This window comes from Bos taurus, chromosome 1 (assembly GCF_002263795.3).
Source record: "Bos taurus isolate L1 Dominette 01449 registration number 42190680 breed Hereford chromosome 1, ARS-UCD2.0, whole genome shotgun sequence".
Taxonomy (NCBI): Eukaryota; Metazoa; Chordata; class Mammalia; order Artiodactyla; family Bovidae; genus Bos; species Bos taurus.
The window spans coordinates 53,193,911-53,210,227 of NC_037328.1; the positions used below are offsets into that span (position 1 = coordinate 53,193,911).

General features: G+C 37.2%; 1 protein-coding gene across 1 annotated transcript in view; it reads right to left on the reverse strand.

Annotated features, from left to right (window-relative positions):
• MYH15 (myosin heavy chain 15) overlaps window positions 1-16,317 on the reverse strand; it is a 157,552-nt gene that overhangs the window by 79,213 nt on the left and 62,022 nt on the right. Inside the window, exons 17-21 of the mRNA XM_059887823.1 lie at window positions 14,919-14,986; window positions 14,022-14,109; window positions 10,342-10,459; window positions 9,307-9,430; window positions 6,186-6,322 (exon numbers count right to left, since the gene is read on the reverse strand). Coding sequence (XP_059743806.1) covers window positions 6,186-6,322; window positions 9,307-9,430; window positions 10,342-10,459; window positions 14,022-14,109; window positions 14,919-14,986 — 535 coding nt within the window. The remainder of the gene's footprint in view (window positions 1-6,185; window positions 6,323-9,306; window positions 9,431-10,341; window positions 10,460-14,021; window positions 14,110-14,918; window positions 14,987-16,317) is intronic.

A 16,317-nucleotide genomic window follows, 5' to 3' on the forward strand; every position in this document is an offset into this window, starting at 1 on the left:
ACACCACAGTTTAAAAGCATCAATTCTTCAGCACTCAGCTTTCTTTATAGTCTAACTCTCACATCCATGCACGACCATTGGAAAAACCATAGCCTTGACTAGATGGACCTTTGTTGACAAAGTAATGTCTCTGCTTTTCAATATGCTGTCTAGGTTAGTCATAACTTTCCTTCCAAGGAGTAAGCATCTTTTAATCTCATGGCTGCAATCACCATCTGCAGTGATTTTGGAGCCCAAAAAATAAAGTCTGACACTGTTTCCACTGTTTCTCCATCTATTTGCCATGAAGTGATGGGACTGGATGCCATGATCTTAGTTTTCTGAATGTTCAGCTTTAAGCCAAGTTTTTCACTCTCCTCTTTCACCTTCATCAAGAGGCTCTTTAGTTCTTCTTCACTTTCTGCCATAAGGGTGGTGTCATCTGCATATCTGAGGTTATTGATGTGGGCACCCACAATAAAGAATTTAATTAAATCTCCAAGAATTTCAGAAAATGGAACCATCTAATGGAGACCATAGAGTAATTACTAAAAGTTCTTAAAGACATGAAAGAATTGAAAAAAACAAAACAAAATAAGAAAGGAATGAGCCACTATGGAAAAAAAAAAAAAAAGGCAGACAGATTTGAAAGAAGACCACATAAAATATCTAGCACTGAAAAGTATAGTCATTGAAATAAAATACTCAATGGAAGAATTAAGCAGCTGATTAAACACACTGAAAAAAAAAATTGTGAATTAAAATAAATCCAAGCAAGTGGAAGGAAGGATAATATAAAGCTGAGATCAGAAACTAATGAACTAGAAAACAAACAAACAAACAAAAAATTTTAAGTCTTTTCATAAATAATTTAAATGCTTTAAAGTATTTAAATTTTAACTAAAGGAAAATTTTAATTTTCTTCCCTTGTGGCTTAGCTGGTAAAAAACCTGCCTGCAATCTGGGAGACCTTGGTTCATTCCCTGGGTTGGGAAGATCCTCTGGAGAAGGGAAAGGCTACCCACTCCAGTATTCTGGTCTGGAGAATTCCATGGACTGTATAATCCATAGGGTCACAAAGAGTTGGACATGACTGAGAGACTTTCACTTAAATTTAAATAATCTAATTAAATAAACATCCCCTGGAGGATGGAATGGCAATCCCCTCCAGCATTCATGCCTGGAGAATCCCAAGGAGAGAGGAGCCTGGTGGACTGCAGTCCATGGGGTCGCAAAGAGTTAGACACGACTGAACAACTAACACTTTCACTTTCACTCTTTCTCCATTAACTCATAAATGTGTTAAGTTAAATTAATAGATTAAAAGGTGTTAAACCCACTTTGTTTATGAAATATGGTCTTTTTCATACATTGTGGTGTTGGTTATAATATTATAGTATTTCTGCATCAATGTTCATGAATAAGTTTGGCCTGTAATTGTTTCCCCTGCTTTTATCTGACTTTTAATTGAAGTTAGCTTAATCTCATAAAAGAGTTAGGCAGTGTTTCCTCTTTTTAAAACATGAAATGATTTATTTTGATTATTTATTTTTGAGTTTTTGCTAAAATTTGCCACATGAATAATCAAGAAAATAGAAAGAGCATAAATAGTATTAGGCATATTAATACCTAAGAATCCTAAGAATATAATAATCTATGATTATGTTTTAGAAACATAATTGTAGATATGATGGAGATTAAAAATTATAATCTAGCAAATTGGAAGATTTTTTAAATATGTAAAATTTCTTTTTCTAAAGAAATTGATCTAAGAACAAAATCTCAATAGGCCTATAACTATTAAATAAATTAAATCAAATCTGAAAAATCTATCATGAAAGAAATACCAGATCTGGATGGTTTTATAGGCAAATTTTACCAAAAACTCAAAAATAAATAATCAAAATAAATCATTTCATGTTTTGAAAAGAGGAAACACTGCCTAACTCTTTTACGAGATTAAGCTAACTTCAATTAAAAGTCAGATAAAAGCAGGGGAAACAATTACAGGCCAAACTTATTCATGAACATTGATGCAGAAATACTATAATATTATAACCAACACCACAATGTATGAAAAAGATCATATTTCATAAACAAAGTGGGTTTAATACTTTTTAATCTATTAATTTAACTTAACACATTTATGAGTTACTGGAGAAAGAGTGAAAGTGAAAGTGTTAGTTGCTCAGTCGTGTCTGACTCTTTGCGACCCCATGGACTGCAGTCCACCAGGCTCCTCTCTCTTTGGGATTCTCCAGGTATGAATACTGGAGGGGGATTGCCATTCCATCTTCCAGGGGATCTTCCTGACTCAAGGATCAAACCCCTGTCTCTGGTGTCTCCTGCACTGGCAAGCTGGTTCTTTACCACTAGTGCCTCCTGGGAAGCCCAACCATGTCATTATTTCATAGATGCAAAAAAGGAATTTAATCATTTCTTGGTAAACGTGATTAACAAAATAAGATGGCACAAATGTCCTCTATATAACATTTCATATCTACAAAAAAAATCTATGGAAAATATTAAGAGGAAAATTATATCTTCCCCCAAAGTCAGAAATATGACCCAGTTTGGCAAGTCTTTGAAATTGAAATGCCACAAGTTGATGAGGATATAGAGTCATGGGACTTCCATAAACTTCTGGTAAAGAGTAAAATGAAAAGCATTTTGGCGACATCTCATAAAGCTGGAGCTGTGTATAGCCTAAAACCTAATATTATAATTCATACCTAGAGAAATGCCACTCAAAGTGTGAGCCTTGGCCAGCTGCTACCTACATATTATCAGCCATTGCACCAGCACTTTGAGTCACACTACCCTCAAGAAAGGCTTCCCTTATAAGGGGAAGAATCTGCCTGCAATGCAGGGGATCCGGGTTAGATTCCTTGGTTGGGAAGATCCCCTGTAGAAGGAATGGCAACCCACTCCAGTATCCTTGCCTGGAGAATCTCATGGACAGAGGAGCCTAGTGGGTTACCATCCATGGGGTCGCAAGAGTCGGAGGCAACTTAGCGACTAAACCACCACCACCACCACCATGCTCAAGAAACTCTTGATTATGTGCAAGGGGAGACATTTATAAAAATATCACTGCAGAATTGTTTGTATATAAAAAATTATAAATAAGTTTAATTGAGCTGGCAAGTGGATAAATAAATTGTAGTATATTCATGCAACAGAATATTGTCCAACAATTAAGATCAATAATCTAGCCGTAGATTTATCAATATCAACTAATTTCAAAACTAGTACTGCGTGTACAGAACAAATTTTAAGATAACAGACACACAATGTTTCCATGGAGACTAAAAACTTGCAGAATCATGTAAACTTTTAAGGATATCTGCATATCTCTGTAGAACTTGGATCAAGGGAGAAATACACAAGGGACTTCAACTGTGTCTGTTTATTTATTTTTCAGAATATATTGTGAGTAACTACAGAAAAATGTTACATCTTTTTCTGTTTTATTTTTTTTCTATTTTTTTTTAAATTTTATTTTATTTTTAAACTTTACAGTATTGTATTAGTTTTGCCAAATATCGAAATGAATCCGCCACAGGTATACCTGTGTTCCCCATCCTGAACCCTCCTCCCTCCTCCCTCCCCATACCCTCCCTCTGGGTCGTCCCAGTGCACCAGCCCCAAGCATCCAGTATTGTGCATCGAACCTGGACTGGTGACTCGTTTCATACATGATATTATACATATTTCAATGCCATTCTCCCAAATCTCCCCACCCTCTCCCTCTCCCACAGAGTCCATAAGACTGATCTATACATCAGTGTCTCTTTTGCTGTCTCGTACACAGGGTTATTGTTACCATCTTTCTAAATTCCATATATATGTGTTAGTATACTGTATTGGTGTTTTTCTTTCTGGCTTACTTCACTCTGTATAATAGGTTCCAGTTTCATCCATCTCATTAGAACTGATTCAAATGTATTCTTTTTAATGGCTGAGTAATACTCCATTGTGTATATGTACCACTGCTTTCTTATCCATTCATCTGCTGATGGACATCTAGGTTGCTTCCATGTCCTGGCTATTATAAACAGTGCTGCGATGAACATCGGGGTGCACGTGTCTCTTTCCCTTCTGGTTTCCTCAGTGTGTATGCCCAGCAGTGGGATTGCTGGATTATAAGGCAGTTCTATTTCCAGTTTTTTAAGGAATCTCCACACTGTTCTCCATAGTGGCTGTACTAGTTTGCATTCCCACCGACAGTGTAAGAGAATTCCCTTTTCTCCACACCCTCTCCAGCATTTATTGCTTGTAGACTTTTGGATCGCAGCCATTCTGACTGGCGTGAAATGGTACTTCATAGTGGTTTTGATTTGCATTTCTCTGATAATGAGTGATGTTGAGCATCTTTTCATGTGTTTGTTAGCCATCTGTATGTCTTCTTTAGAGAAATGTCTGTTTAGTTCTTTGGCCCATTTTTTGATTGGGTCATTTATTTTTCTGGAGTTGAGCTGTAGGAGTTGCTTGTATATTTTTGAGATTAGTTCTTTGTCAGTTGCTTCATTTGCTATTATTTTCTCCCATTCTGAAGGCTGCCTTTTCACCTTGCTAATAGTTTCCTTTGTTGTGCAGAAGCTTTTAAGTTTAATTAGGTCCCACTTGTTTATTTTTGCTTTTATTTCCAATATTCTGGGAGGTGGGTCATAGAGGATCCTGCTGTGATGTATGTCGGAGAGTGTTTTGCCTATGTTCTCCTCTAAGATTTTTATAGTTTCTGGTCTTATGTTGAGATCTTTAATCCATTTTGAGTTTATTTTTGTGTATGGTGTTAGAAAGTGTTCTAGTTTCATTCTTTTACAAGTGGTTGACCAGTTTTCCCAGCACCACTTGTTAAAGAGATTGTCTTTAATCCATTGTATATTCTTGTCTCCTTTGTCAAAGATAAGGTGTCCATATGTGCGTGGATTTATCTCTGGGCTTTCTATTTTGTTCCATTGATCAATATTTCTGTCTTTGTGCCAGTACCATACCGTCTTGATAACTGTGGTTTTTTTCTGTTTTATATGTGAAACTTGAATGAAACAGAGTGACAAACACAAATTCAGGATCTGGGGAGCTAGGAATAGGACCTGGATCAAGGAAGAAATACATGAAAGGCTTCTACTTTGTCTATTAATTTATTTATTTTTAAGTTGTGAGGAGTTGCAGAGAAAACGTTAGGAATGGATATACTTTTATGACAGCTCCATGAGTACACATTATAGTATTTTCTCTATTTTTTGTGTTTGAAATATTTCATAATAATTCTTTTAAAGTCATTTGTTAAATGTCTAAAGTCATTTAGATAGGATGGATAGTAAATACCTCATTTTAGAGGTGAAGGAGGTGAACTGAGAAAATTAAGAGTCTCATACAAGTTTACAAAACCTGTAACAGAAGTCATATCTCCTGATCCCTGAACTCTCATAAACTCCCATACCATGTTGGATACTATATGGGAGTCATGGAAAACTCTTAGGAGACGTCTCTCTGATATCTCTGATAATGTAATGGTTTCTCTCTTCTTTGGGGAAACAGAAGGAATTAACAACTGTCAAGTAAGCAAATCATACCAAGACCTGTGGACCTATCTACAGCAAAAAGTAAATATGACAACCACAGAACCCCTTGCTCAAAATCCCTTTGTTTGGAGCTTGCTTTTCCATAATTATATTAAAGGATTAACAAAACCTACACTCAGTGTCCAGAGGTGGTGATAAATGTCCCTAGTGAACCTGCCTGAATTGAAGTAAGAGAGTTATGGTTACATGTCACCAAGAATCAGTTTCTGACCCAGGGGACGCTGTAAAGTGGTCAGAAAACATACCTGCTTTACAGCAAATTTCCCCACAGAGTTGGCTGTGAGATGCCTGCCAGCCCTTCTAGGTCTGCTTCTGTTTTGAATTATGAGTCACACCACTCTCAGAGAGCCAGACTTTGCCAACTATAAAGAATCCCTCCAAAGGGAAGACTGGAAGCGATGCAAGAAATATCTGAATTATGCTTATTCTTAGTTAGGGTAATAAAAGCCGTTTGTGCTCTGTTTGGTGTTCCATAATTTTAAAAATTTCACATTAAGTCCCAGACTAAGCAAAGGTGGCAGAGCTCTCTACCCTGACTCATTATAAGGCAGTGAGAAGTTGCCTAGACTGAGGCACACTGTTGCTCTAGCAGTGGGTGTGCAGGGTGGGATATCATACCTCTCTTCCAGAATCCTTTGGAATTTGATTTGCATCAGTTTTCCCCGTACTCTGGCTTGGAACAATGTGAAGACTTTTGATAATCTCTCATCTCTCATGGCTTCCAGTTTGCTCAGAGAGCCATCTTTTAAAAGCACCTAAAAGAAATGTCAGATGTCAGTTCCAGTCCTAGTGGGCATTCAGTAAATGTCTATTGAATGGCCATATGAGCAACTAATGTATTTGATGATCAGTTCTATTTCTTGTTAATTTTTCATAATGTGTAAAATGTACATTCTAGAAAGTTTGGTTTTATAAACCTAAAGCTTGCCAAAGCAAAAAACTTCATTTAATCCTGTGGTTGTATTAGTTCCTTAAGAACTTAGACTGTCCTCCTCCCAATCTATTAGCTATGTCTAGGTTGTTTAAGGAACTTGGTTTTAATTTGAAGCTAGGCCCAGGCAGGGGTCTGCACACTTTATCTGTAAAGTGCCAGATAGTGAAAATTTTTAGGCTTTGCAGGCCATACTCAGTCTCTGTAGAACCTCTACTCCCACATCCACTCCCTCCCTTCTCCCCACCTCCTCTACCTGTGCCTCCTCCTCTTTTTTCATTTTTCTTCCTCTTTAAAAATGCCAAATCATTTTTAGCAAGGGGGCCATATAAAAAATAGGCCATTGATATGGCCCTTAGGCCATAGTTTGCTGACAACTGCTCTAGAGAAAGTCACCTTCATCTTAGACGATAAAAAAAAATACACATAATTTTTTTTTTTTAAGAATCATTAGTAAGGGTCAGGATGAGGTGAGTGAGGTACTTAAAGCACAAATGTTAAGGCAGCACTCACTTTCAGGGTTGTACAAGTCAGTACTTACACCACAAGTGAGTGCTGCCTCAGATTTTGTGCTTCAGGAGGCTCTCAATTTATGTTGTGTGCTGAGTCACTTCAGTCATGTTGGATTCTTTGTGACCCTATGGACCACCAGGCTTCTCTGTCCATAGGATTCTCTAGGCAAAAATATTGGAGTGGGTAGCCGTGCTCTTCTCCAAGGGATCTTCCCAACCCAGGGACCAAACTCAAGTTTTCTGCATTGGCAGGTGGATTCTTTACCACTAGTGCTACCTGGGAAGCCCCTCAACTCATAATAGTCCTAGCCTAGGTAAGCAGTACACAACAAAAATAACTAAACATACAAGGAAGCAAGGTACCAGGAGTAAAAATCAGCAGAAACAGGTACTCAAAATGTAGGAGTTGAGTAACATTTTATAAGCATGTCCAACAGATTTCTTTTTCTGTAAGCTCTTTATCATACATCCTCCAATTCTCCTTTAAATAACCTGGCCCTTTTATGGCTTTCCCAGTGGCTCAGCAGTAAAGAATCTGCCTGCAATGCAGGAGACACAGGAGACTCGGGTTTGATCCCTAGGTCAGAAAGATCCCCAGAAGGAAATAGCAACCCATTCCAGTATTCTTGCCTGGAGAACTCCATGGACAGAGGAGGCTGGCAGGCTACAGTCCACGGGGTCACAAGAGTCAAACATAACTAAAGCAACTTAACACATAGATGTCATTAGAAACACCCTGACACTGTCAGGTGAAAACCAAATGTGTTAGCGGTTTCCCAAAATATGTGGATCTGCCAAAATCTCCAAGATGAAGCAGAATTTAGTGAATCAAATTTAAGGAAATTAGCTTTGGACTAACGTTTTGGATAGTAGGGTTGATTTTACTGTTTTTAGTTACTCAGGCAGTCTTTCAGAATTAATTTCCTGAGAGCATACTTATGGATGAATCTGTTCACATGCAGACAGGCAGTTATCTCCAGTAAGTTGATTCAATTTTGTCTAGCTCTGATGTATATAAACATTTTTTATCACCCTAAAGTTGATTAATTATTTTATATCTTGGCACAAACTTGCTTAGATAAGTAATTATAAAGATGTATTACTAAATATAATCAAGGCCATCATTAAAAAATCTACCAACAATATGTGCTGGAAAGGGTATGGAGAAAAGGGAGCCCTCTTTTGGGGTGGGAATGAAAATTGATACAGCCACTATGGAGAACAGAATGGAAAGTCCTTAAAAAACTAGAAATGAAATTATCATATAGCCCAGCAATCCCACTACTGGTCATATTCCCTGAGAAAACCATAATTGAAGAAGACACATGTATCCCAATGTTCATCGCAGCACTATTTACAATAGCTAGAACATGGAAGCAACCTAGATGTCCATTGACAGAGAGATTAATAAAGAAGTTGTACACAAGGGAATATTACTCAGACATAAAAAGGAATGTATTTGACTCAGTTCTAATGAGGTGTATGAACTTAGAGCCTATTATACAGGGTGAAGTTAAGTCAGAAAGAGATAGACAAATATAGTATATTAACGCATATATATGGAATCTAGAAAGATAGAACTGATGAACCTACAGCAGGGCAGCAAAGGAGATGCAGAGAGAACAGATTTGTGGATGCAGTCAGGGCAGGAGAGGGTGGGCTGAATTGAGAGAGTAGCACTTAAACATATACTTTACCATAGGTAAAATTAGATAGCCAAGGGAAACTTGCTGTATGATGCAGGAAGTTCAAATCCTGTGCCCTGAGACAACCTAGAGGGGTGCGATGGGGTAGGAGGTGGGAGAGAGGTTCAAGAAGGAGGGGACATATATATGTGTGTGTTCAGTCACTAAGTCGTGTCTGACTCTTTGCAACCCCATGGACTTGTAGCACACCAGGCTTCTCTGTCCTTCACTATCTCCCAGAGTTTGCTCAAATTCATGTCCATTGAGTGATACTACCTAACCATCTCATGCATATACCTATGGCCAATTCATGTTGATATATGGCAGAAACCAACACAATATTGTAAAGCAATTATCCTCCAATTAAAAATAAATATATAAAAATGATAGAGCAAAACAATGTAATCAAGGCTAAGTTTCAAAAAGCATTGACTTTCAAATTTTCTCTCTCAACATAGCCAAAGTTTTCACTCTCAACAGAGTTCTATTTGTATTATTTGTGGTCACAAGAGCTGTAAAAGCCTTATAATTGCATTTTCATGGGTATTTTCAGATATACAGATTTTCCTCCCACTCTTTTCCAAATGCATTCTTTGTGGTTCTCTGGTTACCTTAGTGATTCCAAAGCGGTACTGGGTATGGTCTATCTCTAAGGAGTCAAGTAATTCTTCAGCTGCTTTTCTGTTGCTTGCAAATTTGCTCTTTGGAAACACCCTTGGGTTCAGAATGTAGTACCTAATTTAAGTAAAGAATAAATCCTGAGGTCAGGGGTGCATATAAAGAATAATTTGGACAAGTAAGGCAAAGGGAAGTGTGTCTATATATATATAAACTTCCACCTCTCCTATCAATATGTTCAATTTTCACAAAACTCTTGGCAATAATAATGAGGATACAAGCAATAATTCTTTCCTTTGGTATAATAGTTTATACTTTTCATAGTGCTGTCAAGACCACCTCACTTGATTTTATGCTCAAGAGGAAGGAGCGGGAGAGTGGAGTAGGGATCAGAGGAAAGACAAAGAGACAGGCTTAAGTGTCTCTAAGTACAGATAAGGACACTGAGAAGCAGAGACATTAAAGAACTTTCCCAGGATTTCCTCGTAGTAATGGTGAGTTGGTGGAGAGCTAGAAATATGCTTCTTAATACTGACACAGGTACTCTTTCTACTCTACTATACTTTGCTCAAATTAGCTTGATGACTTATAATTGACACTTTGAGAATTCAGGAAATAGAAAGCAAAAATACCTCTCTTGCCTCCTGCCGCATACCCTGCTGGCTTTCTGCCTTTCACAGGCTCTGCTAGGAAAGAAACAGCCCGCTTGGATGGCAGCTACGATTAAGTACCAACAACATTTCAGAGATTCAATTCAGCCTCTGTATCGTTCTTCTCTATATATTTCTTCTATATGTGGGTCTATTATCCAGTAATAGAGATTTAAGGATATTACAGCTACATGGATGTTGGATTTAAGGGGAAATAATAATGGAACTCTGTCATCATATATCTCACCACCACCAAAACACATCGATCTGTAGTCTGGAGGATATCCACCAAACAAACAATGCATGCCTAAGCACTCAGAAAGAGAAGGGGGAAAAAGAAATGCTCCAGGCTTCTTGAATCCCAGGATGTATGTTTACCTTTGCTTAAAATCAGCATACAGCAGTCGGTGTGGAAAACCTTCACGGCATATCGTGATCCCTTCTAAGACACCATTACAGCGCAGCTGCTGTAGAACCAAATAAGGGTCCATTACACCTGAAGAAAGAGGTTCACCATGAGTCCATGTCTAAAATGATGGTTACCCTAGATTTTGTCCTAGTTGCTGCATCGTGGGTTAAAAGAGTCTGAATCTGGTGTTCTCTACTTGATAGTTAAAAGGACTCATTCACTGTCAGCCTGATGGCTCTCAAAGTCCCCACCTATAATGTAGGTCAGCCTGATGGCTCTCAAAGTCCCCACCTATAATGTAGACCTAGCAGTCTCTAGGTAGGATTTACCTGGGATGAATCCTTTAGTTCACGGTTAGTCAAGATTATATAAGCAAATACTCCTAGAAGGTGAAAAAATACATTTTTGTCCTAATGTAAATGGCCGGTATAATATCCATTTGCCAGTCAAAAATCAACTAGAGTGGGGATAAAACACAAAAGAGAACTGGCACCTCCAAGTAGGAAGGGGAAGGGATTACAAGAAGGGAGAATGCAAAGAAAGGGGAAGGTAAGCACAGCCACAAAATTCTGTTTACTGTTTCGCATTTGGGAAGAACTGGCCACACCCAGCCTACATTCTCTTCTGGTGATCTTGAGAAAACTTAAGTTGTGTTCTAAAGTATAAGCCTTCTCCTAGTACCCCTTTGTTCCTGAGATGAAGCCCACTAGAGCTGCAGCTGCAGTCTCTGATAGAAGCCTTTGAAAAGCCAACCAATAAGCCATTGTATCTGGCTCTCAGTAAGACATCTGGAAGAAGCCAAATGGCACTCTCCTAACAAAGACCTGCTAGAATGTTATAAGGAAAATGGGAATGAGATGATTTTCTGCTTCTGTCCAGGGTCACAGAAATAAGCGGTAGGACATACATCCATAGTCCTGTACTCCCATCCCTGTCACAGACAGAAACAGATCATCTGTGAGAAGGAGCGAAAGCCGAGTTCTGTGACATAATAGCAGCAGGCATGCTTATTCCCTTTAAGGACATATGAAGAACTGTTCTGATTAGATCATGAAGCTTTTCTTATGACTTTGTCTTAAGAATTAAAAAAAAAAATACCCTGCTGATATCAGAGCTGGCTCGATGGGAGCCAACTCTAATAGGTAACAGAATTGCTTCAAAATAGAGGCAGCTAATTAGATTCCTTGCTAGATGGAAGCAGTGTCCCTAGATGCATTCAGAAACCCAGCTGATGAGAAACAATAAGGCAAAAAACATACAGCATGAGTGAACATGAAGTGTTTGCATTGCAAAAACTCAAACTGCAGCATCATTGTTTAGCATCACACTTTCCCCAAACAGGTCACAGACTGTCAAGATTGGGGTCTTAATTACAGGATGTTAATAAAAATGCAAGGTTTTGCAGAACCTCAGAAATCAGGATCAGCAACATCTGGCTACCTAATCCAAGGATGATTAGCGCTCCGAAGACAGTAAGTGCTTGTTACATACACAGCTTCGAGGCTGACAGCCTCCAACCAAGCTCCATAAAAGCCAGTAATTCAAAAGAGAAGGCTGGGAATATTCAAATCCAAGAAGTAAGGAAAGCAATCCCTGTAATTAATATCTGTAAAAACTTTGCTTTGTTAATTAAAACATAAATAATTCACCACCACCTACCTATCTCATGACCTCACCCCAGCACTATCCACTCATTAAAAAGTGTCCACTACAAAAGCCAAGAAACAGAAACAACTTAAGTGTCCCTTGATGGATGAACAGCTAAAAGAGATGTGGTATATATGTACAATGGAATATTATTCAGCCATATAAAAGGAAGATATCCTCCCATGTATGAAAACATAAAAGGACCTTGAGGTCATTATGCTAAACAAAATAAGCCAGAGAAAGACAAATACCATATGATCTCATTTATGATTCTAGATATTTTCATCCTAAATGTCTTTCCTGAAAGCATTCCTCCCACTGGTGTTTTCATTGTATAACTAATTGGCCATGCAGCAATTTTGCCATAAAAGATAAAATAACTGGTTTCAACTGGCTGACAGTTTGGTTTCATTTCTCCATTGGCACAGCACTCTCATTCTCATATTCCATGAATCTGAAAGAGGCCGAGGGCCTCCACAGTGCAGAGTGGAACCCACATTTTCCATAGAACCTGGAACATCTACCAACAGACATGTGACAATATGCCAAGAGCAAATAGTAGTGTGGAACGCTTTCACAACATGACACAAAGCTCAGTTACAAACATCTATTTTAGTACTTGTATTTAGTGACACCTCTCTCACTGAGGGAAGACATTTTTGCAAAAAATAACAAGTGTAGTGCAGAACAAAAAGATGAATCAACAAGCCAAAAAAAATGTATAATGAACTATGAACAAAGACTTGGAAGATAAATGGTTAGGTTCAACCCACAAAGTAAAATCAGCTATGCTTGCAGCATTGCCATGGATCTACATACATTTTAAGTAATTCAAATATTTCATATTTCACAATACAATGTTTTTAATTTTATTATTCATTTTTCATGTTTAATTATATTCTTTTAATGTCCCTCTTTTTTTTGTTGTTGTTTTATCTTTTATGACAAAATTGCTTGATGGCTAATTGGTCCTGTAGGTGAAAGTTTGCTGCAAAAATGCTTGCACAAAGGTGTTAATAGCAAAGAAGCTTATGGTGAAAATATCACTCACTTATACATGGAATCTTTAAAAAACAAACAAACAAATGCATAAAAAAAGAGATTCAATTTTGTGGTTACCGGAAGTAGGGGAGGGGAGGGGAAATTGGATGAAAGGTCATCAAAAGGTGTGAGCTTCCATTTTTAACATAAATAAGTCTTAGGGGTGGAATGTGCACCATGATGACTACAGTTAACACTGCAGTATGGTATACTGAACATTATTAAGAGAGTAAATCCTAAGAGTTCTCATCACAAGGAAATGTTTTTCTCTTTGTTTTGAAATCTATAAGACATGATGGATGTTAATTAAACCTATAAACATTTCATAATGTATACAAGGCAAACCATTATGCTGTATACCCTAAATTTATAAGCATTGCGTGTTAATTATATCTCAATAAAATAGGAGAAAAAATAAAACATTTTTAAAAAAGTATCTACTGCCCAGGAGTACATAACTAAAGAGATGGGTACTATTAAGGAAAGGAAAGATAGTAGTATGATGAAGCAAGACTAGAGGGAGTTCTTAACAATTAGAAATAGATTTAGAATCTCTCTTTATGGTCAATTTAGATAATTTAGACCAAATGATTTCCTTTTTGCTGAAATATCCACCTTAATCCCCTAATTGATTATTCAATTCCTTTTTTTTATACTTTGCCCTTGTAGACAATGGCATAGAAGCTCATCCACATTTTAGCATGAAATTCAAGGAGGAATTTAAATGATAATATCAAGTATTCTAGCGTTACCCAATTGAGTCTGCTTTGTGAAATCCTTCTGCATGTCCACCTGAATCTTAATTCAAAGGCAATCTTGAGGAAGTTTTGAAAAACTCACTTTTAACTTATTTTAGTTTTCTTTATTAAAATCTACCCTTATATAAAAGAGACTGCTGAATGCTTCTTTGAAAGACATTCAACATAGCTTAAATCAAAGGATTACAAAAAAATTTACTTACCTGGTGTTTTGTTCACATTGGGATTTATGCATCTCACAAAATGAGGTGCAGTTGATTTCAGCTTAGTCATTAATTTATTTAGGTTTTCCTAAAATGGAGAACATAAATCAACACAAAATCACTTAGAAATCACTAAAAAGTCCAATCCACCTCACAAGAGTCTCCACAATGATCAGTTTAATCTTAATCAGATACAAACCAACAAAGAAATAATGAATTCAACATTTTTCCCTGCTTACCAAAATACATTATTTTCTTCCTATGACAAGTCAATATTTATCTAACTGTTCTGTTGTGAATCATATCTACCTGTTTGGTAGCAATTTGGTAACAATAATTTATGGAAGGGCAATAAAATAACTTGAAGAAAGAAATTGTTTCTCAAGTATTCTGTCTGTAAAAATTTTATCTTCATCTGGAAGCAGAATCTGAGGTGGAGCTTCTGGTTCAAGAGATTTATCTGGAGAAGGAGGGAAGCCAAGCAGGGGAGGGGAAGAAAAAAGCAATGGCATGGACTCAGTTTAGTCTGAGTCCTGCAAAAGCTCTGAACATAAATGCACCAATTATACTACAGTTGGTATCTCCTTGAGGCAAGGGAGGGACCAAAGTCTTGAGAGGCAGGGAAGGAGATTACTTAGCTTCCCATTCTGGCAACTGTGAGTTGTTATGAGCCTATACTTCCATCAGTGGTAAAATGAGTGCCAGACTGATAAACAGGATCTAAGTAGGAGATAAACATTGTCCACTAAAATCCATAAATACCAAGATAATATTCAACTTTTCCAACTTGGTTAACTTCAGATACTTTATCTTCATAAGAAGATGTAAAATTACAAATAAGTAATATATGCAGATTGTGAAGCAGCTAATATATGAATAGATACAATTAAAAATTACTTTATGCAGAGATGCAACCATTTGGAACGAAGCTCCTTTCTTGCGTTTCTTCTCCCCAAACTGTAGAGCTAAAAAAAGAAGAAAAAAAGTACTAAAAAGGCTCCTTTTTGTCACATTATCAAACCCTGGTGATGAAAGCATAAATGTGTCAAAGTTCTAGAAGCAATAAGGCAATGTCTACAAAAGCTTTAAAAATATTTATGTCTCAACACAAAAGTCTATTTCAGGTGTTTTTTCTCAAAGAAATATCAGGCAACTGTGCAAAGATACTCACTGAAGCATTGTTTAGACATTACAAAAATATTAAGCAAAAATTTAAATGTCAACAATAGGAGATTGGTTAGTTAAAGTATAAAAAAAGTATGAATACAATGAAACACTGTGATCTTTTAAAATGATGGTGCAGATCGATATTACTGACCTGGAAAAATTTTTAGGATTTATTTTGAGAGGAAAAATTAGGTTACAAAATATCTGTATATTATGATCCTAAGTATATATATATATAAGTGTAGTTGTATTATGGCTGACTATATACATAAAAAATGTTGGGTACAGTGTATACTAAAATGTGAGCCATTGTTATCTCTCTCTATGACATTATAGGTAATCTTTATTTTCCTCTTTTTAGTTTCTCCATATTGTCTTTGGGGCAACATTCATGCATTATTTTTGTAATTTATAAAAAACAATCCATCCCCATTTTCTTGAAGCAAACAAATCTATGCTAAGCCAAATTGTTTTACAAACATTTGTGTAGTGCTAATTCATTAAGATGTACAAAACCCATAAGCAATCTGGAAAAAATGGGCCAGCTAACAACATAAGAAACTGATAGAATACTCTCTAGCTGGAGCAACAGCTGAGGCAGGGGTCAGAGTTTAGTTACTGATGTCCTCTTGACGTGCTCCATGCCCTCTAAGGGAATCACTTGACTTCTTCGTGCTTTCACTTTTTTAAAAATTTTATTTTACTTTTAAACTTTACAATATTGTATTGGTTTCGCCAAATATTGAAATGAATCTGCCACAGGTATACATGTGTTCCCCATCCTGAACCCTCCTCCCTCCTCCCTCCCCATACCATCCCTCTGGGTCGTCCCAGGGAAAGGGAACGCTGCTGCTAAGTCGCTTCAGTTGTGTCCGACTCTGTGTGACCCCATAGATGGCAGCCTACCAGGCTCCCCTGTCCCTGGGATTCTCCAGGCAAGAACACTGGAGTGGGTTGCCATTTCACTTGACTTCTTCGTGCTTTCACTTTTTATCCAGGGAAAGGGAACGCTACTACCTCCCATTTATTGTTTTAAAGAATTGTAGCTGGTTTACAGTACTTGGATTCTCCAGAAGAAAGTATGGTTATTATGAGTAATTCAGTGTTTGGATGAGTCAGAAACTTGGAG